General features: G+C 44.5%; 2 protein-coding genes across 6 annotated transcripts; one reads left to right on the plus strand and one right to left on the minus strand.

Annotated features, from left to right (window-relative positions):
* Nucleotides 1-303: 303 nt before the first annotated feature.
* Nucleotides 304-11,399, minus strand: LOC116453116 (RING finger and transmembrane domain-containing protein 2-like). Of its 5 annotated transcripts, none has more exons than XM_032128222.1 (8): nucleotides 11,346-11,399; nucleotides 10,159-10,348; nucleotides 9,339-9,817; nucleotides 6,365-6,843; nucleotides 5,833-5,909; nucleotides 4,212-4,312; nucleotides 1,964-2,117; nucleotides 304-1,181 (listed from the first exon to the last, which is right to left on the minus strand). In XM_032128222.1, the coding sequence occupies exons 3-8, from the start codon at nucleotides 9,419-9,421 to the stop codon at nucleotides 1,146-1,148; spliced, it is 930 nt and encodes a 309-aa protein (XP_031984113.1). In that variant the 5' UTR covers nucleotides 9,422-9,817; nucleotides 10,159-10,348; nucleotides 11,346-11,399; the 3' UTR covers nucleotides 304-1,145. The 5 variants fall into 5 exon arrangements, with proteins under 5 accessions (XP_031984113.1, XP_031984111.1, XP_031984112.1 ...); XM_032128220.1 differs by having other exon boundaries at nucleotides 1,079-1,446; XM_032128221.1 differs by lacking the exon at nucleotides 11,346-11,399 and adding an exon at nucleotides 10,988-11,006 and having other exon boundaries at nucleotides 1,079-1,446.
* A 39-nt stretch (nucleotides 11,400-11,438) lies between these two features.
* LOC116453073 (UPF0454 protein C12orf49 homolog) lies at nucleotides 11,439-17,129 on the plus strand. Its single transcript, XM_032128128.1, has 5 exons — nucleotides 11,439-11,691; nucleotides 12,351-12,507; nucleotides 13,712-13,863; nucleotides 14,378-14,491; nucleotides 15,460-17,129. The coding sequence occupies exons 1-5, from the start codon at nucleotides 11,581-11,583 to the stop codon at nucleotides 15,541-15,543; spliced, it is 618 nt and encodes a 205-aa protein (XP_031984019.1). The 5' UTR covers nucleotides 11,439-11,580; the 3' UTR covers nucleotides 15,544-17,129.
* Nucleotides 17,130-20,214: the final 3,085 nt, after the last annotated feature.

Consider the following 20,214-nt stretch of genomic DNA (forward strand, 5'->3'; position numbering starts at 1 on the left):
CAGCCTGTTAGCATTAAGTGACAGCCACCCAGAAGGTCATAAACTCCAAGCTGGCCTTCAAGCAGAAATACTACTAGGAGGACATTGGGAAGAAGAGAGTAACTTTGTATCTGTAAGTATTCACACAGCAGATAGCAAAACACTTGATAAAAATTTTGGTCAAAGTTCATGTGCCTAAATTGCACTAGAAGTGTTCTAACTGAGCAAAAGCTTCCATTTAAAACCCCTCATCTGCGTGGCACTGTGCTGGCCTGCAGCAGTCAGCTGTGTCGCCAGGCTCAGGGAAGGAGCTCAGCTATGTGATTACCAATTACAATTTCCACGGTGTCCTGTGGTTCTCCTGGAACTCTCCCATCCCAGTTTGATCTTGCTTAATTTGTTACACCAGATTTCATCCCTGGCTGGCTTAATGGCTGCAGTGCAGAGTGGGGGAGAAAACCAAATCCAGATCTAGTGGTGGGTAACAGCAGTCTCAGGTGTCAGGGGACAGTGAGACCATCCACAACATCCGAAGACAAAAAGGGGCTTAAAAAAAGTGAGACACATTGCTCTCCAGAAAAAGGTATTAAAAATGAAGCATCTGTGCTCTGAGTCATTATAGGCCCTTGACAGATGTGATCCTACCAGCCTCTCACTGGAGCTGCAAATAAAGACCCCTTCTCTTTCTTCTCTCCCGACAAGGATTAATGAGTACTTGGGATGGCTCTCAGACAAGCAAGCAAAGGCTGTGAACCTTTTCCAACACTGCAATTTATCTTGGGAAGACTATTCACATCACTTCTCCCTCCCTCCCCAGGCTGGATTATGCTCTGACCCAGCACATTAATCTCCCAAAATATAATAATAATAATAATAGAAGAAAGAAAAAAAAAAAAGCTGGACAATTGCCAGAAATAAATTAATAACCACCTTAGATAGCCCTGCTGTGCAGGAACAAACTGCTCAACTCCCCTGCCACCCATGTCATTTCTAAGCAAAACTATTCCCAGTTTAGATACCCGCTGAAGTGCCCTGCCTGAGACTTTCAGCAATTAATGCTGGTACCTTGCATCTATAGAGTGCCTTTCATCCCAACAGCTGCCAGAAAGTTTCTTTACTGAATGCAAATAATACACATTGCTACATTTGCCACTGAAATGTGGATGCTACATGGGAGTGGAGGAAGAGGCAGCATGAGACATCTGTAAAAGTAAAAACATATCAAAAGGTATTTTAAGAGAGAATGTAGTGTGAAAGTTTCAAGTTAGACCCATTCTACATATGGTTTCATGAACATTTAAATATGTGAAGCATTTAATTAAAGTATTTCTTCACCCATGGTTAGAACTGGTGCTGTCTTTTGTGGCATCTGTAGCTTCAGTTTAACCCAGTCACTTCTTTGACCCAAGTGGCAAGTCAAAGAGACAAATACTTGCAATTTCTTCCCATGACATGAAGAGGTTCCTGCTTTAGAAATACAAATTTAAAGAGATTACTCAGAAGACAGGACTTAAGGTCAATAAGAGAAGCAGTTATCTGGCTGCTAGAACCAATTCCTCCTCAAAGAGTTCCTACCTCACCTCTCTAGACTTTAATCATTGCTGGTAGTACCGAATCCTTGCTCAGGCCTGTGACGGCTCAAAAACCAAACTTCGATACCCAGGTGACTTTCTGCCAAAGGTTTATCGAGAGATTTTAATATTTTTATTATTCCATCCATATTTGGCACTGGCACAGGGTGCCCAGAGCAGCTGTGGCTGCCCCTGGATCCGTGGCAGTGCCCAAGGCCAGGTTGGACGGGGCTTGGAGCAACCTGGGACAGTGGAAGGTGTCCCTGCCCATGGCAGGGGATGGAACTGGGTGGTCATTAAGGACCCTTCCAACCCAAATCATTCCACGATTCTCCGATTCCACACTGCACATGTGTGGTAAAGGTATCAGATTATCAAAGACAAAGGTTTGTGCATCAAGAAGAGTCTCCTACCTTTGACTTGACAGCGAGGATGATCTTGGGCAGGGCCACGATGAGGCATTTCAGGGCAATGGTGAGGTACTTCAGCACAAAGTCTGCGATGCCTACGATCCACATGAGGTCGAAGAAGTCCAGCCTGTCCAGGCTGGGTTTCAGGAATATAAGGCTGAAAGGCACGAGGCACCACAGCTCAAATACCACTGAGGAGGAGCTTGCTCAAGCTTCTTGTATCCACTGCTGGCTAGAGAGAGCCTAGAAACTCCCCCGAACTTCAGGGAAGTTCTCAAGGGCAAGAGGAGGAAGACACGCAAATTAGACCTGTGGTTCCTGTGGGCCTCTTGACTTTGCTCTTGCCCACTTCTACTGAGGCCAGCAGGTTTGCCCACTATCACAAAACAGGACCCAAACACCTATAAAGTCTGCTTTGGAAGACAGCAATCTCCATAACCTGCCTTTCCCACTGCACCAGAGCCTCTGGTGTGCTGATAGTGCCCTTAGTGCACAGGCTTGCTCCATGGGATCTGGGTGTAAAAGCTTGTCCTGGAAGTCCTGCCCAGAACAGTTCTGGTTCCCTGGGGAAGCGAACACCCCCACACCCTCTGAGGCTCGTTTGCCACAGGGGCACAGTCCCTAAAGCTACTTGTGGACATGAAACAAAGTGGTGACACAGGAAACTCTGTACCAGACACAGCAGAAAGGTCAGAACTTCACATGCGTCATGCTCTGACAGTGGCCACTGCCTGAAGCAGAACAAGAGCTGGGCTCTGTTAATACTCTTACCTGAACCAACGGTCCAAAAAAGTGATGCCCCTTACATAATGTCATTTACTGGGCTGAACATTTGCTGTTTAAAAAAGTGGAATCTGGGACAGCAGAATTTCATCCAGCAATGTGCAGGAGCTACTGACTTGAGCAATAATGAGAACAAGACCCTTCTCAGGCTGAAAAAACAGGATCCACCTTCAGGGTATCTACCTGCTAAAGCCTCATGGTAGAAAGCAAAAACTAAACAGGAAAAAAAAAAAGCAAAGTAAAGTAACCAACCCAACATGAAAAGCCTGAACATGAATTTAAAATACTCACAACACTGGCACAGCACAACAGGTAAAATTACACCCTAAAAACAGAAACAGAATCAGAGACTTTACTACTATTCGTGCACTAGAAACAAGAAAAAAAAAATCAGGAAATGAAAAATAAGCCAGAAGGAAACAAAACTGAAGCAGCCATTTCTAATTTGACAAGCCTGGGTTGTAAACAGTCCCAGGTCCCCACACAGCAAGCAAGAGATACACCACCCTGAGCATGACACCACTGCAGCACTCAGGAACAGGGCTTTTCATGGAGGTGTGGCCCAGCCTGTCCACTGGTCACAAGCCATGCTCTAAACTGTCTGTAGGATGGCCCCAAATTGCTAAAATCCCTTTATTTTAGACGATCTAGCCTTTATTTTAAACTAGACCCATTCATGCTTTTAACCTTGACCACCTTCTTAGAGACACACTGTTACCCTGTGGTGCAAACAAATATCACTTCCACACCTTTCTGCCATTCCTGTTCCTTCCTTTCCACTCCCTCCCACAAGCTCCATACAGTGAATCCCATGGCTTGGCCTCCCATCCAGACCCACACATTCAAGCCCTGCAGCTCTCCCCCTTTCTCTGCTTCCTATCTGTCATTATTCCTATCTGCTTTATAATAAGCAGGGACAGTGCTGAACCAAATCCATTCGTACAGACCTTCCTGTATTTGAGAACTAATTTAGCCAGGATTTGAAAGGCAAGGCTATCTTAACTACCTCAGATCCAAGTGCCTCCAAGCTCTGAGAACACTGGAGTAAAACACTGCTATTTCTTTTCCTGACCTAGACTCAAAGCTTGATAGACTATTATAGGAAGAGGAAAATCAGTGGGTCAATTCCTTATCTGCCTCTGACACCTGCACTTTATGTTCAGTTGCAGTGGTCAAAATGGGAATTCAGAGGTCCCTCTTGAAAAGGATCCACCGTGTTTTGATATCATCACACCCTGGCCCATTTATACACTGCGTATGCCCTTTATTGATAGGAGCACAAGCCACTGGTAAAGTGGCACACACATTCTTTTCCTGCACTGAAAGGTATTACAAAGATGTAACAAAGACAGCAGATCCTTTAGGCACACACACTTCCTCCCAAAGTGCGGGGAAAGGGGGGTTTCCCTCTTCTCCTCCCTGGAAATTATCACCTGCTTCCATCCTGTACAACGTAAATTTTGCCTACCTGTTGTAAAGCTGCTGAGAGCTGAATGTGTAAAGCAAGTACAGGGTGTTTCCAGTGAGAAAGGCCAGGATCCAGAAGACAACCAACACTGATCTCTTCTCCTGAGCAAGGAAAAGCAGCAGAGTTACTTCAACTCGAAATCTCAAGACTTGAGCTCAGCCTTCAACTGCTGAAAAATCCAACCCAGGGGATGCAAATATGTACCAAAGAGTTCAGTAATTAGTTTATTCTCACAGGACTAAGAAGTAGTCTGCTAGGTAAGGACATATATAAACACAAGCAGAAATGCCTCTCACTCAGTTAACCTTTTCAATGAGGTAACTTTAGAGAAATTAATTAAAATAAGCTGGTGAAAACAACAGCCTTACTTGCAGAATGCATCTTCAAAGTTGGGATCTTTCTTGGGACATCTAAAATCTTCTGATATTTAAAATGCAGTATGACAAGCAGATTAAAAAAAGTCCATTCCACATATTGTCCTAAATTCTGAGCTGTCACCTGGTTGGAGTGACAATTCAAGGGGTCAAAAGGATCAAAGGGGTGTTTTAGAAATAGATCCAAAGTCACTCAGTGGAAGGCTTAGCTAAATCAAACATACCCCATCACTACAGGCAGCACATCTGGGTGTTATCCTAAAGCATTTTGGAACGTGCATTTTTGATTGACGAAATAATTAAAGGTCAAAAGAAGTGGAAATTTTGCATTTCAAAATACATGGAATGTTACAGACAGAAGCTGGATGGCAGAAGATACTGTCCTGCGTCTCGGCCCTCAGTAAGTTTTGGGGAGTAAATTTTATTCCTGAGAGGAAAACATCCACCATTTTTCTGCTGGGCTGATTTACTAAGAAGGGAGGTCTCTAGCTGTTCAACAGCCAGGACTGTTAAGATGAGATTTAAAGCAGGCAGATTAAGGGGCACACTGCTGGAAGGACAGAGGTGCAGAGTGCAAGGCAACAGCAATCTGTTACTGGACTGTGCCATTTATCTGTTCATTCAGCGTTGGATCACATTGATTCCACTGCTGCTGGTAGATACAAGTATGCACCTGTGCAACTCATGTAATTTTAACAAAAAAGCAATTCTAGCCTTGTGCTTTTAGTGCTGTTGAACTGTTCTCCTGACACAGAAGATGAGAAGACCTGAAAAGATCTGCTGGTTTCTTTATATTCTAAGCATATTATGCACAGAGCATTATAAAGCCACTAGCAAGCAATACATCTACGAAATCTTTCAGCTGAACATCTCAAAACATTATCTAAATGCTAATAAGTTAAATCTCATCATTAACAAGTCAAATAGGCTTCAGCATCTCTGCTGTACATAATGGGAAACCAAGGTGCAGAGAAGTGCTGGAATAGGCACTGCCAAACAAAGGCAGAGGGAGATGCAGATTACAACATCCCTGACCTGTCCTCTGTTTGTTTGACTACGCCACACTTTCACAAAAAAGCAGGAGAGAAACTGTGGGAGAGCATCCATGGGGAGAAGAGGAAGAAGACAGATCTGTCCACAAATAAATGCACTCAGCCCTACACTGCAATTAAAGGGTCAACACGGATGATATTTTGTGCATGGAAAATGTTTCCTGGGAACATAAGAAGGTAAAATGCTGAACTCACCTTCAAAGCAACCTGTTCTCGGAGCGTGGAGTTGGCGTAGGCAAAGGTGCTGGCCATGCCAATGCACACAGCAATTCCTGCAGGGAAAGGCTCTGTCAGAGTGTAACTGCTGCTGCTGTTTGACTTGATTTCACAACTGCCAGCAAGACAAGAGCCTCACCCCTCTGATCTCTTCTGCACTACACAGAAATCTTTGCTATCACCAGTGTAAGCTCTCCTCATCTCTCCTAGAGAGAGCTCTGAGGGAGAAGCCTTGGTAACATCCTCAGCCTCACAGGAACGTCAAGGAGAAATCAGGAAAAGGAACAGAACTGGTACGAACAGGAAACAGATGGATCTGACCCAGATGAAAACAGCTTGGACTGAAAGTAGGGTGAATTTATCACATGCATTATCCCATGCATTTGAATATGTTCCCTTCGTGCTAGACTCCATCTGGACACTGCCACATGGATAAATGTATCAGACATCACAGCCTGATAAAGCCTCCTCTAAACTCTCTAAACACAGTTCAAAAAGGATGGATGCTCACCAAGCTTGTGCTGGAAACAAACTTTAGCCAGGAGGATCAAGATGAAGGGAAGTCCCTTCTGCAGCCAACCAATCACAGCTTTTAGCTCAGAAAGAGCTGGGGCTGGAGTTCCAGCCTGTTCCTCAGTGCCCTCCTCAGCGTGCCCGTGCCGGTCCCCCCCTGCCATGTGCAGCAGAGAGGAGCCCCGGTGGTGGCCATGGTGGAAGTGATGGGACGGCTGCCGGTGGTGAAACGGGGCTCCCTCAGCTCGGCTGGCCCCCTCCTCCCTCGGGGCTGGCATCTGGATGAACACTTCCCCACCTCCGGCTGAAGAGCCCAGCACCAGCCCGGACTGGAAGGGCGTGGCTGTGATGGTGCCCGAGGGGATCCCGGCCAGCCCCGAGAACAGCTGCTGTGGAGAGGAGGCTTCAGCCTTCAGGCTTTCAAAAACTCCACTTTCATCCACGCTGGTTTCAGAACTGACCGTCTGGCTCCGGTTTCTGCAGTGGGCAGAGATTAAAGCGTTTAAATAAAAATGAGTACACAGAACTTCGTGGTGTTTTAGCCCAACCCTGACTGCAGTGATTCCAGAGTTCCTCACACACTATCAGAACAAGAAGGTCTCCAGATGACAGATGCTTTTCTCTCTACCCGCTGTCGGGAAGTTACAGCTGCAGAACTAGAGGCCAGTAACCAGACTCCTCAGATGAGATCAGAGAACCTCTGCAGACCTGACCAAAATGCATCAGTTCCTTCACCCAAGGAATGAAGCTCCCAAACCCTGTTTACTTTTGGAGAAAACAAAGAAGTAATACACCCAATACCAAATCCAATATCTTCTATAATGATTTGAGTACTTAAAGAAAAACATACAAAGCCCCATGGAACTTGCCACAACACCACCAAGTCAAGCCATACTATAAACAAACAAATTAACCAAGCTAATTCAAAGCAATGAGTTACCCCCAAAATCTTCTGTCTTTATTTAGGGACAATCACTACCTGCCCACTGATGAACTGCATCAGCAAGAGACAGAATCATCAGGGGAAGAGAAGTGTTGAGAGCTGCCTATGTGTCCTTCACAAAAGTGAAGGATGTGCTCACGGGTCCTGACAAATTCTTTTATTTTGATATTTTTTGCAAATTGGACATGGATGTACCCAAATTACTGGGCACTGGACAGAACTGGTTCTGGCACTGATTCTGTCCTGAGTGTGTTGGAATACACCCAGATTACAAAAAGAAAGTACAAATATCTTCATCCTAACAGCAAAAGACAACAGCTTTTCTTCACTAGAAGTCAATACAAGGAAAGTTTAGATGAGAGGGAACAATGCAGGCAAGGAGTAGAATAATCACCAGGCAGTAAATGCCTGACAGACAGCAAATACTTCTCTAACTTGAAGAAGGAGAGCAAACAATAAATAAACCTCAGCAAGAGGCAAAGCCCACAAATAAGGCATGTTGCAGAGCTTTGGTCCCTCTTGATTTTAATCCTGGGAGATCTCTTAACTTTAGGAATAGTGGTCACAAGGCCCTCAACCCTCTCTCCCCCATGGGTTGAAAAGCCTCCCCAGGCACTTACAGGGCACAAAGCACTGCTTTTCACCTCCCTCTGGGGACAGATTCAAACCTCTCCAGGCAAACCTTCCCACTAAGTAAACTCCTAATAAGGCTTTTTAGAGCTGCACCCCATTCCCACCATCTCTCTGCAGGCTTCAGCAAGGAATCAAGTCAACAAGACATTGCACACCTCTTTCTGGTCCAAAATATTCATCAGCCAGGTCTTCAAATTCACACCTAACACTACAATTCAGGGGTGTATACACAACTCACATCTGGGAATGTAACAAACAGACTGGGTGGAACACAGTGTTACAAATAAAGACACAACTATTGTTTGGAATAATATTACCAGGATACATGACTGTGCTTTCAGCAGGAAGGAATTAATCTGGGACATATTTAAAAACAAACAAGGTTTGTTTGTTGAAATTGTGAGGCTGCTGAAGTTAACAAAAGTGAAGACCAGCGGCAACAGCATTTCCTTCTACAGTTAGAAAAACTTCAGCCTCTGTTCCTGACAATATGGATTTACCCTGTTGAAAATCAGAAGCACCATGCAGAAAAAAACTGAAAATGGCTTTTTTCCCCTCTGAAATTAAGAATGGTACCATGCTAGCAATGGCCATGACATAAGGCCTCAACTCTAACTGCAAAACCACTATAGAAAATAAAATATTTGCTAATGATCTTTCACCTACAATCTCAGCTCAAACAGAGCAATGAAATTCCTTAGTTCCATCTTTATCTTGGAGTAATTAGATTAGTTTCTTCTTTAGGGAGAAAAAAAAAAAAAGTCATGCTCCAGCTCTGGGAAAGCACCAGGGAATATTTAGTACCAGAACAAACACAGCAGCAAGGCTCCCTTGCTGCTGTCATAATTACAGAAACAAATTAGAGGTATTCTACTTCTAAATACTCACATACGTGAAGATAGATATAGACTCTGGGAAGATGTAGAGGGTCACCCAAACTCTTTATAAAACACTAAATCAGAGTAGTTGGGAGCTTCAGACCAGCAGACTTTTTAAACACCTTAATAAGAGAAGTGTAAATCGTTCTTGTTCACACAGGTCCATCCCTGCACACCGATGGCGCTCAGGTTCCCCACAGGGCTGTGCCATGAATCCCTCCTCCAGAGCTCCAAGCATCCTGCCCATGCTAAGCCAGCTGTCTCCCAGTTGTGCCATACTGGATCATCATCCTGAAACACTGTGGTTGGCAGCAATCAATAACTTATAGGAAGGAGAAAAGTAAAGCGGGCTCTAGAATCCCCAAACTTGAGCAGAAAGCCTGGCCACACCACATGCACAGGAATTTGACGTCTTTCTCAATTTTGAGCTTTCATCTTCTAAAACACCCCCTACACTTAAATCAGAACACTCCTCTCAGGAGAGAAAAATGGAGGAAAGAAGAAGGGGAAGGATTTACCTTTCAGGAGGCACGTTGTCAGTGTTGCTGCTGTGCCGCCTCTGCATTTTCCTCAAAACCTTAAAACACAACACGCTCAACATGAACCCTGTGGCTCAGCAAATCCCAGTGTGGCTACTGGCACAGACCCTGGGGGCAGAGGGCTGTGCGACCCACTCAGCTGGGGACATGGCTGGCAGGAATCATTTGCTTCTGTGACAGAGCACCTCGAGCTCCCATTTGTTTCTCAGTACACTCGCAAAGAGACAACTTTGAACGGGAAATGGGAGCACATGGGTCTCCAGGCTGGGCAGGAATTAGTCAGGTCCCCTTCTGCAGGACGTGGCAGTCACCAGGAGTGTACAGCTGTGGGATGGCATGTCCTGGCAAAGAACACGGGGACATCTAACAGTGGCTCTCGCTGTGACACGACTCAACGCCCTCGTGGGAAATGAAATCCCGTCTTCTACTTCTGCAGAAACTTGCTTTGCAAAGCAAAACTGAGAGGGAGGAAGAAAAAGAAAATGTGTAAAAGAAAATGTATTTTTATGAAAAAAATACAATTAGGTCACGACAATATTCTTTTAAACAGGCAACTTATTCATTTTAATCTACAGAAATGCCATCTGCAAACTCTAGACAATGGCTCCAGACAACAATAGCTACTTAATAAAATGTAAAGACTAAAATCTAAATACTCTTGAATATAAAAAGTTATAACATTATTTATAACATTCCATACCGCATGATAATATATAGACAAATGTGTAGCCCTATACCTGTACTGTGTAAAGGCACAATGGCTCTGGGAAGGTTTGCCAGCTGTCTGAAAGCACAGTACCTGAACAACAGCTTTATCCAGAGGTGAAAGGTGCCAGCCACACTGGGAGAGACGGAATCCCAAGAGTGTGCAGACATTGACAGTTGGAGTGCTTCAGACAGTCCAAGACAGTCCAAATTTCAAACTCATCACAGGTCCTTCAAGCCAATGACTGTCAAGCACCTGGCCCCCAGTGCTCACACAGGCCCACCTGGAAGAAGCACATGCAGAGAGTCATTTTCAGCACAGCACAAAGAGTTTTACCCCTCCATCTCCCTGGGAAAGGCAGAGAGGTGCAGGAACCCTTGGTGCTTCAAGCCCTGCCCATGTGCATGATCCAACAAAGCTGTTTCCCTCTCAGATTGGCACCTGCATCCCCGGGAGTACTCCCAGAGTTGTACTCTGCCTTCGTTGTGCCTATACATATATTCATAAGTGTATTTATATACACATGCACATATATCATAATATATATTTTTATATATACATCTATATATACACATATGTTCATATATATGTGTACACATATATATTCACATATCTATGTACACATAGATGTATAGGTATAGGTATACATCTATTAATGTATACCTACATACACATCTATTAACACAGTCCTATACATATACACATATATACACACACATATATATATAGGTATACATATATGTATATACATATACCCACACACACGAATCTATTAATATGGTTCCATACATGTAAATACATATATACGTCTCTATATATGCATACACACATATACATACATGATATACCTATACAGATAGCTATACATAGGTATACACACATATATATCTATAAATACAATTCTATACATACACACACATACATATATGTACACACACACACAGACATAAGCGAGGCCTTTTCTTCCGAGTAGGTGGGGAAAGGAGATCCCACGGTTGGGATCCGTGGCGCAGGGCCCTAGCGGGGCGGGAGCTAGCCCAGCCCAGCCCAGCCCAGCCCAGCTCAGCCCAGCTCAGCCCAGCCCAGCTCAGCTCAGCTCAGCTCAGCCCAGCCCAGCCCAGCCCAGCCCAGCCCAGCCCAGCTCAGCTCAGCTCAGCTCAGCCCAGCCCAGCCCAGCTCAGCTCAGCTCAGCCCAGCCCAGCCCAGCCCAGCCCAGCTCTGCCCTGCCCAGCCCAACCCGGCTCAGCCCGGCCCGGGCCCGGCGGTCCCCCCGTGCCCACCGGCTCGGCCCCGCTTGCGGCGCCGGTCCCGCCCCCGCCCTCCCGGCGCACGCCCGGCCGCGGCTTCCGCCTCCCCCGCCCGCCCGGCGGAAGCGCTCGGGCCGCGCTGGGGCCGCGGCAGCGCCCGGGGCTCTGCGCTCCTCGCTGCCGGCTCGCCGGTGATGCCGGTCCCGGGCCGGCGCTGTCCCCGCCGGTGCTGCCCCTCGTCGCGGCGGGCTGAGCCCCCGGACCTGCCATGGTGCCCTGCGGGGCCGTGCTCTGGCGGCGGCTGCTAAGGAAGCGGTGGGTCCTCGGCGTCGTCTTTGGGCTCTCGCTCGTTTACTTCATCACCAGCACCTTCAAGCAGGTCAGTGCCCGCCCCATCTCCGTCCCCATCCCCGGCCCCGGCTCCGGCCCCGGCCCCGGCCCCGGCCCCGGCCCCGGCCCCGGCCCCGGCCCCGGCCCTGACACGCCGCGGGGAGGATTAAAACATCCCTTATCCCAGGCTGACTTTTGTTCTTCAGGTGTTGTCATCGAACTCCTGGATTATGCGGCCGTAAGAATGACGTTATAAATCTGTAATAGATGCAAGAGTTTAAAATAGGAATGCCTGATACTGTGTTTGACAGCAATAGTTGTTTGAACCAAAACTGGAAAAAGAAAATCTCCAATGGGTTTGGTAGTTGTTGTATCTCTTGCAGTGGTAATTCCACTGGCAAAGGGCTCAGGAAAGAGAAATATGTGCAGTTGTTATTTAATATAACATATACTACTTTTGTGGTTGTAGTAACTGAGTTCAGCTGCGTTAGCTGATCCTCGGTGAGCTTGAATACCCTCACGTTACTGGACTGCGTATCTTCCTGTTGTGTATACTACCAAGTAGTAAGTTGTTTACACCATCAAAGCTGGAGTTTCCTGTGCTGTGGAGTTTACAAGTACTAGGCATCTTTAATCCTGGGAAAGCACGTGGCTTGAAGTGGCAGAAGGAACTTGTCTGTTTGGTTGCATTCCTGTTTTTCCTTGCAGGAAGAAAGGATGGTGAGAGACCGGAATCTCCTCCAAGTGCAGGAGCATGAGCAGCCGATCATGTGGAAGGTGAAGTTCAGTTCGGGAAACAGCAGTCAGCTGAGTAACCAGTGCAGGAACTCTGTGCAGGGGAAGCTCCTCATTACAGATGAACTGGGTATAGTTGATACTAAGAATTTATTCTAGATATGGCAGTGCTGAACGCTGCTTTGCCTGTCTGACTGCTGATGGCACTTTCCTGTAACAACTCCTCGTTATTAAGGCATTTTTACTCGGCCTTTGGCCTTGTCTCCTCTGGCTGGGTGAATTTCACTGTGGCTGCAGATGTCGATGCTTTGGTTCTGTGCACACCAGACTTGGGTCCAGCAGGCTCAGCTCAGGCCCGGGGCTGTGTGAGAGTGACTGTGACCTCACTAAAGTCAAAGAATTCCAGTTACCTTTGCACAGAACTCAAACGTTGACTCCTGCTCAATTTACTGTAGGTGCTTGCAGAGCTATTTGTGTCTCCCTGCAGTGTGCTCCTACTGTCAGCAGGGTTAGGGAGAGTAATTGAGGAAACCTTATTGGCCTTGTATGGAGGCAGCTCAGGACTGGTGTAATTAGTGCTCTGTCACAGTTAACAAGCTCATCTGACCCTTGTAAACCCAAGGTTATTAACTACTTGTTCTAAGTGGTAGAAGTTAAAGACTCTTTGGTGTCATGCACCTGTGCTTGTTGCTTAGACCCTGGATCTTTACTGACCACAAATCAAGGCTGTAGAAAACCCACCACATCTTTTGTGATTTGCATCAGTGTTACGTTTGGCACTGCCTGACTCAGGCTTAGTGCCAGTTCATAAGATCTCTCACAGTCTAACACTGTAGTAGTACAGTTTCCATGAGAATATACACCATATTTCTACACCATTAAGGATTCCACTCAGCAATGAATATTGCAGCTATCCTGCATGGCTAAATCTAAGTCTCTTCATGGTGAACTGTAAGAGAATTATCCAGACACAGACCCATTGAAAAAATGTGTGTCATTTTTTTTTCCAATACAATCAGTGCCAATCCCCTTCCCCTTTCACAACAAGGAACTATGCCCAAAGAAAGTCAGAACTTAAATATTCTGCATTTAAATAGTCATACTGTATATACAGCACATATTAGAGTAGGATATAATAATTGTGCAGATAACACCCTGCTGTTGGAAGCGCCACTCTCCATTTCAAAGAGTGGCTACTTAGGACTGAGAGGGATCATAATCTACTAAATGATAAACAAACCTGTTCTTAAGTAATGTGATTCTTACTACAGATTTTTGTAGAACATATGGAGGAGCGTGCATTGACAGTTGTTACTCCTGTTGCTGTTTTCCAGGCTACATCTGTGAGAGGAAGGACCTGCTGGTGAATGGCTGCTGCAATGTGAATGTGCCCAGCACGAAGTTGTACAGCTGTGACAGCTGCCTGCCCAATGGCTGCTGCAGCGTCTACGAGTACTGCGTGTCCTGCTGCCTGCAGCCCAGCAAGGTACATGGGCATTCTCCTGCTTTCCAGGTGTTCTCAGCTGCTCGGGTTCCTCTGTGGCTAAACGTGCTTCTTTGTGAGGAGCTTTTTCCTTAGACAGACAGTTCCTTTTCTTGGAAGGATGAGGAAAGCCTCCAAGGACCATATGCCAAGCTACAAATAAAGCTTTAACAAAATTCATCCTTCCCACCTTTGGGAGGAAATGCTGGGAGCCTTGCAAAGTGTTTCAGCTTCAGGGGAATTGCATTTGCTGAAGGGAAATGATTGCAGAAGAGTTACTCCAGCCAGTATTGGTTCTGTAACTGGCACTTCCCCGTATTCTGTGAGCATCTCTTAGATTCTTTTCCTACTGCTGGGGTTCTGAGGCATTAGCCTTTCAGTGCTTGCTAGAAATGCTGAGTGGAGTTGCTTACTATTCCTCTGATACCTGAGCTGTGTAGGTTAGGATGGGCTTTGATTACTCCTTGCTGAAGTAGAGCATTTCTGGTTTTTGCCTCCTGTTTGCTGACCACTTTAGCAACATCTCCTGGAGCGGTTCTTGAACCGGGCAGCGATTGCTTTCCAAAACCTCTTCATGGCAGTGGAAGATCACTTTGAGCTGTGTCTGGCCAAATGTAGGACTTCGTCACAGGTAAGGAACAAGCACGTGTCCAGGGCCCAAAAAAGTGCCCTTGGAAAATGGGGCTCAATCCTGTGAATGGCTGGTGTGTCATGTTTGTATGTACACGGGCATTTTCCTAAAAGTTGAAGCTATGGCTGAGAGCCGGTCTGAAGGCAAAGCACATAATTAGAGCAGGATGAGTTGCACATTCTCTTTTGAAAAGAGGGGCTTAACCACAAAGAGACTGAGTTCAATGACCAGTGAAGATCTCGGATGAGTTCTGGGGAAGATCTCATTAATATGAAAACAGTGAGAGCTGTTCCCAGTAGCCTCAGAATGCTATTTTATGGTACAGTTGGAGACTTTACCATATCCTGACAATCATCTGCGTAGCAAGTTGAAAACTATGTTGTAATTTTTTTGCTTATTAAGAACAGAGGTGAACTTCTGTTACCCATGTGATTTTATTAGAAGTTTTTGGTCTAAGTAAGCATTGGCCCTTTTAGAAAGTGCTGTTGGCAATGTCCTGCAGCTTCAGTATTTCATGTAGCGATAGGAGTGGACTGCAAACAAAGGATAGAGTTCCAAATGTCTCCAAAGTTACTGGGATTTTTTTACCCATAAAATCTGAACTCTACCTTTTATCAAGAAAAATGCACACATCTCAAGTAGCAACTTTACTGTGCTCTGCTTGCTTAGAACATTTGATGATACTGCCTAAACATATCTAATTTTTTTTTTTTATTATTGAATCTGTTCCCACCTACTTGGGTATTCTCCTCAAAAGGAGGTTCTGGTTAACATTGCTCTTTTATGGTTAACTGGCTCTTCTATGCTGCCAATGCAGAGTTCTTTGACTCCAAAGATACTCTGATGTGTAGAAGAATTGGGGACTTTTTTTGCATATGCATAAATGCTGTGGGTTTTGTCGTTTGGTGAAGGGATGCCTTGTTTCAATGTGTGTGTATTGTTAAAGCTTCTCCTCCTCTTCCTGGCAGAGTGTGCAGCATGAGAACACCTACAGAGACCCGATTGCCAAATACTGCTATGGCGAGTATCCCCCAGAGCTCCTGCCTGTTTGAGAGCTGCAGGATCTGAGCAACAAAAGGAAGGAGCTGGAGACTTGAATCTGGAAGAACAAGACAACAGCTGTTGCTTTACCAAAGCCTCAGTGTAAAAAGCTTGTCTTGTCTTGTCTGTGGGGGCAAACCCAGAGGTGAACAGAGGAAGTAAGGAACTTAAGTTCTTCGGGACTGAATCTTGCTTTCTTCAATTTATTATGCACCTGCTTCAGAGTGCTAGTACTGTGCTACAGTGCCAGTGCATTCTTTGAATACTTCCTCTAAATTTCAGGAATCACAGAGCCGATCTAGGCTATAGAACATCATGGGAAAAATATCTAATGTCTTTGCAGCTGTAGATGGAGGTTCAGTTGTGTCTCTGCATTCCAGAGACTTTCCAGAGTGACAGTAGTAACGGGAGGATTTTTCCTTTTAGAGAGCAAAGCATGCCCACTATGCTTCTCTCTTTGGAGCCCTTCTTGATGTGCATGGTGTACACTACATATGTAATTATGAATTATTTATTCATTTTATAGGGGTCACTGGCTGACAGTATTTATGCTTTGCATAGCTAGTTGTGGATGCCTTTCAGTCCCTGCTTTGCTATGTCAGCTGGAAGGGATGTTTTAGATCCTGACTAAAGTTGGTAGGGGTTTTTTCCTCCTTAGTCTAAAGGAATTATATTGGGATTTGTCACTATAGTACTTATGTTGCTCTTAGGGAGTTTAAACCATTCAGAACTCCAATGGAGTTGTTCTTCTGCCAAAGTCCCATCGCACAAGAGAAGAGCAGGGATCTGCCTAGGATGGGATGTTTATTGTCTCTGAACACTTTCCTTGTTACTCTGCAACAGTTTCCTCAAAGAGGAGTCTAGTTTTGTGAGCAGCTCTTTGCTGGTCCTCTTGCTGACACGGAGCAGGGATGATTTGTTTGCTTGAACTTGTTCAGGCCTTGGTATTTCAAGTGTATTTCACTCCTGGTTGTGCAGGAGGCAAAAGGGTGGAGTTGTAGGACTTCAGTTTAATGATGTCCTTGTGCATGAGGTATTTAGAACATCAGAACATGGTGCAAACCCTCCTTTGAGGACAGCTGTGTTGCATGAGCTCGGCTGAAGTCATGATGCTTTTGATTTGCTATTGGACATACTTGACATACTCTGGAATTGTGGCCTGATCAGAATGACAACAGCCTTGGTTCTCCACAGTTGCTCCTAGCTCTCTAAAGTTGCAATTTCAACTCTGTCCTTCTAAAGGCCACACAACACAGAAAAGGTGGGTAGAGAACCTGTAAATGCTGACTAAATTTCTGCTCCCCCTGCAAAGTCCAAGTGCTAGACTAAACTGAGCTGTTCCTCTCTATATGCAGAGCCTCATTTCTCTTGTTTTTATCCCATTCATCTCCCCCATAATTTTGACTTTGCATCTGCTTGCTTAAACTGCATAAAGTAAAAATGAAATAAAAGCGTAGAAGTCTACAGAGGTGTTGAAGATAAAAACCACGAAAAACAAACAGTGGTGGAGTATCCTGCTGCAGATCTGTAGAATGCTATTGCAATTGCATATGATATAAAGACTACAATGCATATGGTACTACGTATGGTAGTACAAGAAGTAGTACCAGCCATCTGATAAAATCCACTTGCATTGCTTTTGTTGTTCTTTCCTAGAAGTCATCAAGTGAAATAATGGCTCCATCAGCAGATTGTCTTGGAAATCTTGTTTTTCCAAGAGCTTGAGAGCTTTAGCATTAGCAATTTATCCAACTGAAAACTGTCTCCCCTTTGCTGCCATCCTATGGCAACTTGCTGCAGCAGACATGGTACAGTGTGAGGATGCAGTGTGAAATGCTGTCTTCAGAGGGTAGCAGAGGTTGCTTCTCTTTTCAGTGTTAAACAGATTCTTCACCCCTTTCCAGCACTTCGTAATCATTTTCCCTAGGGAAGGCCATCAGCTTGGTCTATCATATCATATCATTCCTGCTGAGACATATTCCAGCACTTCATGTGTTTGCACCATGGCTGATGAGGTCAAGATGCTGATGGCTTGCTCTTGCTTTCTTTTCCAACTTGATAATAATTCCTTAGCAGGTGATACCACTGCGTGAAGCAGTAATTGTAAGGAATCATAAGAAACATTGTAATTTGGACAACTTTGTGGGAATTCCTGTCCCTTTTCTCTCCTAGAAAAACAGGATGTGATCAGAAGTGCATTGTGACCATTGTCCATCCAATGGGACAGAAACTGCATCCTCCCTCCTTGGTAGTTGAGCTGTTCAGCTGTGTCTGTACTACGTATTAAATCATTAAAAATTTGTGTTCCAAAATACTGCCTGTTCTCATGTCTTTCTTTGAGCTACAAAGCAACTGTACCAAAATGTAAGTTTGAAGAATGCAGTGGAGCAGAGAAGGACTTGAATATGTGTAAAAAAGGCAAGCAAGTAGAGGCAAACAGGAAATCGATTTCATTTTAATCTAAGACAAGAGCATGCTTCTATCAATGATTAACAGAAAGGTCAGGCCCTTTGCAAAAGTGGATTGAGCAGGGGAAGGAATGCAAATGATTGCTTCATGTTGGGAAGATAAGATGAGAAATGTCAAAATCTTGGCTTCCTGATAATACTTCCATGTGGTTTAAGTGATGTCCATCCCTCTTGCAAGAAGTGTGGTGATTCTGTGGGTGTCTGACATCTCCTTTTTATTTGTCAGCTGAGAGACTGGGCTGGTTGATGCGTGTTTGGCAGCAGATTTAATGACAGCATCTGATGGAGCAAGTAGCTCTGCTTATCTGCACTGAGGTCAGCGCTGGGGATAATTGGATGGGTTCTGTACTCCCTGATTTCTGTAGTTTGCAAGAATATTAATGCTAGTGAAAAATGGTATCAGTTGACATTCTCTACTGCTTCTCGAGGATGGCACATGGAGAACTGGATAAAAATCCTTCCTGTCGGGCTGGAGTGCTGAAATGGCAAATGCAGACCTCTGACTTGAGGCCACCACTGAACAGTTGATGAGTTGGGATCATGTTTTCTGCATTCTCAGAATCTCTTTCATTGCAGTGGCAATTCTTTGTCTCCAGGCTCTGATTGCTTGGAGAACTTTCTAGCAAACTATACTGGAGTCAATTTCTGCATATAAAGCATTAAAGCACAGCAAATCCTAAGCATGAGTCTTTGTTTCGATATTCTTTTAAAAAGCAAATGCTTTTTTAATTTCCCTCATCATTTAGCTGGACAGACTTGAGCTGTAGGATTTGTTCTGTCTTGTGCTAGTCACTTAAGTGCAAACACAGTTGATCCTTTTACCTAGCACCATAATGCGATATTTGTTCTTCAATTCAATTCTAGTCAAGGAGAGGTGGGGGAGGAGTTGAAAAGGAATTTTCTAACTCAGCAAGTTCCACAAAAGATGGAATTCAGCAAATTATCAGTGCTTTAATAACAGCCCTCTGCATTTCTTTACAACCCGAGGCAAACAACTAACTCTATGCAGAGGGGGGAAATGCCAACTTCAAAACCTGCAGGGAATGATGGGAAAGTACTTAGTTCTTCATTTTTGATGCGTGTCTAATTAAACAGACAGCTCTATCTAATATTTTTGGTCAATTAAGGTCTGACTTGTAGCAACATGCACATTGTCTACATGATGTTTTCCATTTTGAGGCAGTTGTACGGCCACAGATTTTTCTTAGAAATCATGGGTTAGGTAGATTAGAAGTGAATGTCTTAAGCAAGAATTCTCACGATGCCTTCAGATTGAAGCACGTTTGTTGCTGTGGTCTGCTGTTTCAGCTATGGTAAAATAACATAAAACTTCAGAGTAGAGAAAATGAAGAAATTCATTCTGGCTGATGTCTTGCCTCATAGAAGCTTTTCTATTATGTGTTTCAATTAAGGAGATAGAAGACCACAAGCTATAGTTGCAAATGGAATGAGAGGCAAGTGTTAGGTTTTCCATGAATGAGATGGCAATCCCTTTCTACTGGTAATAGTTGAAATGAAGACTAGCACCTGATTTCTTGCCAGTGTAATGGAAGCTTCCAAAAAAACCCAGCTCTCATCTATCCCATGTGTATTCCGTCTCTCTGCGTGCACCTACAGAATAAGGCACACTAAGAGGAATCAAGGTAAGTGGGAATCCTGTACCATGGCCAGCATTTTGTTCTTGTGCTGCCCAAAATCTGTTTCGATTTTAAACTTCTCAGAGCAAAAAGACAACATTTGTTGTTCCTACAACTTCGGATCTTGGCCTCACCTGCAGCCTTTAATGTATCAACTGATAGGAATAGTACCTGTCTTACAGAGATATGAAATATCACCTTTTGAAGAAGTGGGATAAGGTTGGCTTTAAGTCACAGGTGTGACATGTTTGTTTGTTTAAACACTGGAAAAGTAGTAGCATTATTGACATTATCATATGCAGAAAATGCATCCCTCAGCTATGTCAGATGACACTCCCTATGCTTTATACACATCTTCAAACAGAATAATGTAGATTAGCTGCAAACTACAGTTACAGACCTGCTTGGTAATAAAAGCGGTGCTGTCTGAGGAAATAAACATGTTCATACTTGGATGAGCAGGGTCCTAATTTATCTAAATCACCGATGTCTTGAAAATACACATTCAATTAAAAAATTCCAATCCTCTGTAGTAGCAAATGCATATGAAAGTATGAGTAAGCAAATGTAAAATACC

The sequence above is a fragment of the Corvus moneduloides genome, chromosome 18 (genome assembly GCF_009650955.1).
Source record: "Corvus moneduloides isolate bCorMon1 chromosome 18, bCorMon1.pri, whole genome shotgun sequence".
NCBI classification, from domain to species: domain Eukaryota; kingdom Metazoa; phylum Chordata; class Aves; order Passeriformes; family Corvidae; genus Corvus; species Corvus moneduloides.

Bases quoted from the DNA above. Each gene is read 5' to 3' on its own strand.
- LOC116453073 (XM_032128128.1), top strand. From the start codon at position 11,581: ATGGTGCCCTGCGGGGCCGTGCTCTGGCGGCGGCTGCTAAGGAAGCGG. The intron at 11,692-12,350 runs GTCAGTGCCCGC...TTTTCCTTGCAG, and splicing joins TCACCAGCACCTTCAAGCAG to GAAGAAAGGATGGTGAGAGA. The intron at 14,492-15,459 runs GTAAGGAACAAG...TCTTCCTGGCAG, and splicing joins AATGTAGGACTTCGTCACAG to AGTGTGCAGCATGAGAACAC.
- LOC116453116 (XM_032128220.1), bottom strand. From the start codon at position 9,421: ATGTTGAGCGTGTTGTGTTTTAAGGTTTTGAGGAAAATGCAGAGGCGG. The intron at 4,313-5,832 runs GTGAGTTCAGCA...TTCCTTGCTCAG, and splicing joins GAGAACAGGTTGCTTTGAAG to GAGAAGAGATCAGTGTTGGT. The intron at 1,447-1,963 runs GTAGGAGACTCT...GTATTTCTAAAG, and splicing joins TCCTCGCTGTCAAGTCAAAG to CAGGAACCTCTTCATGTCAT.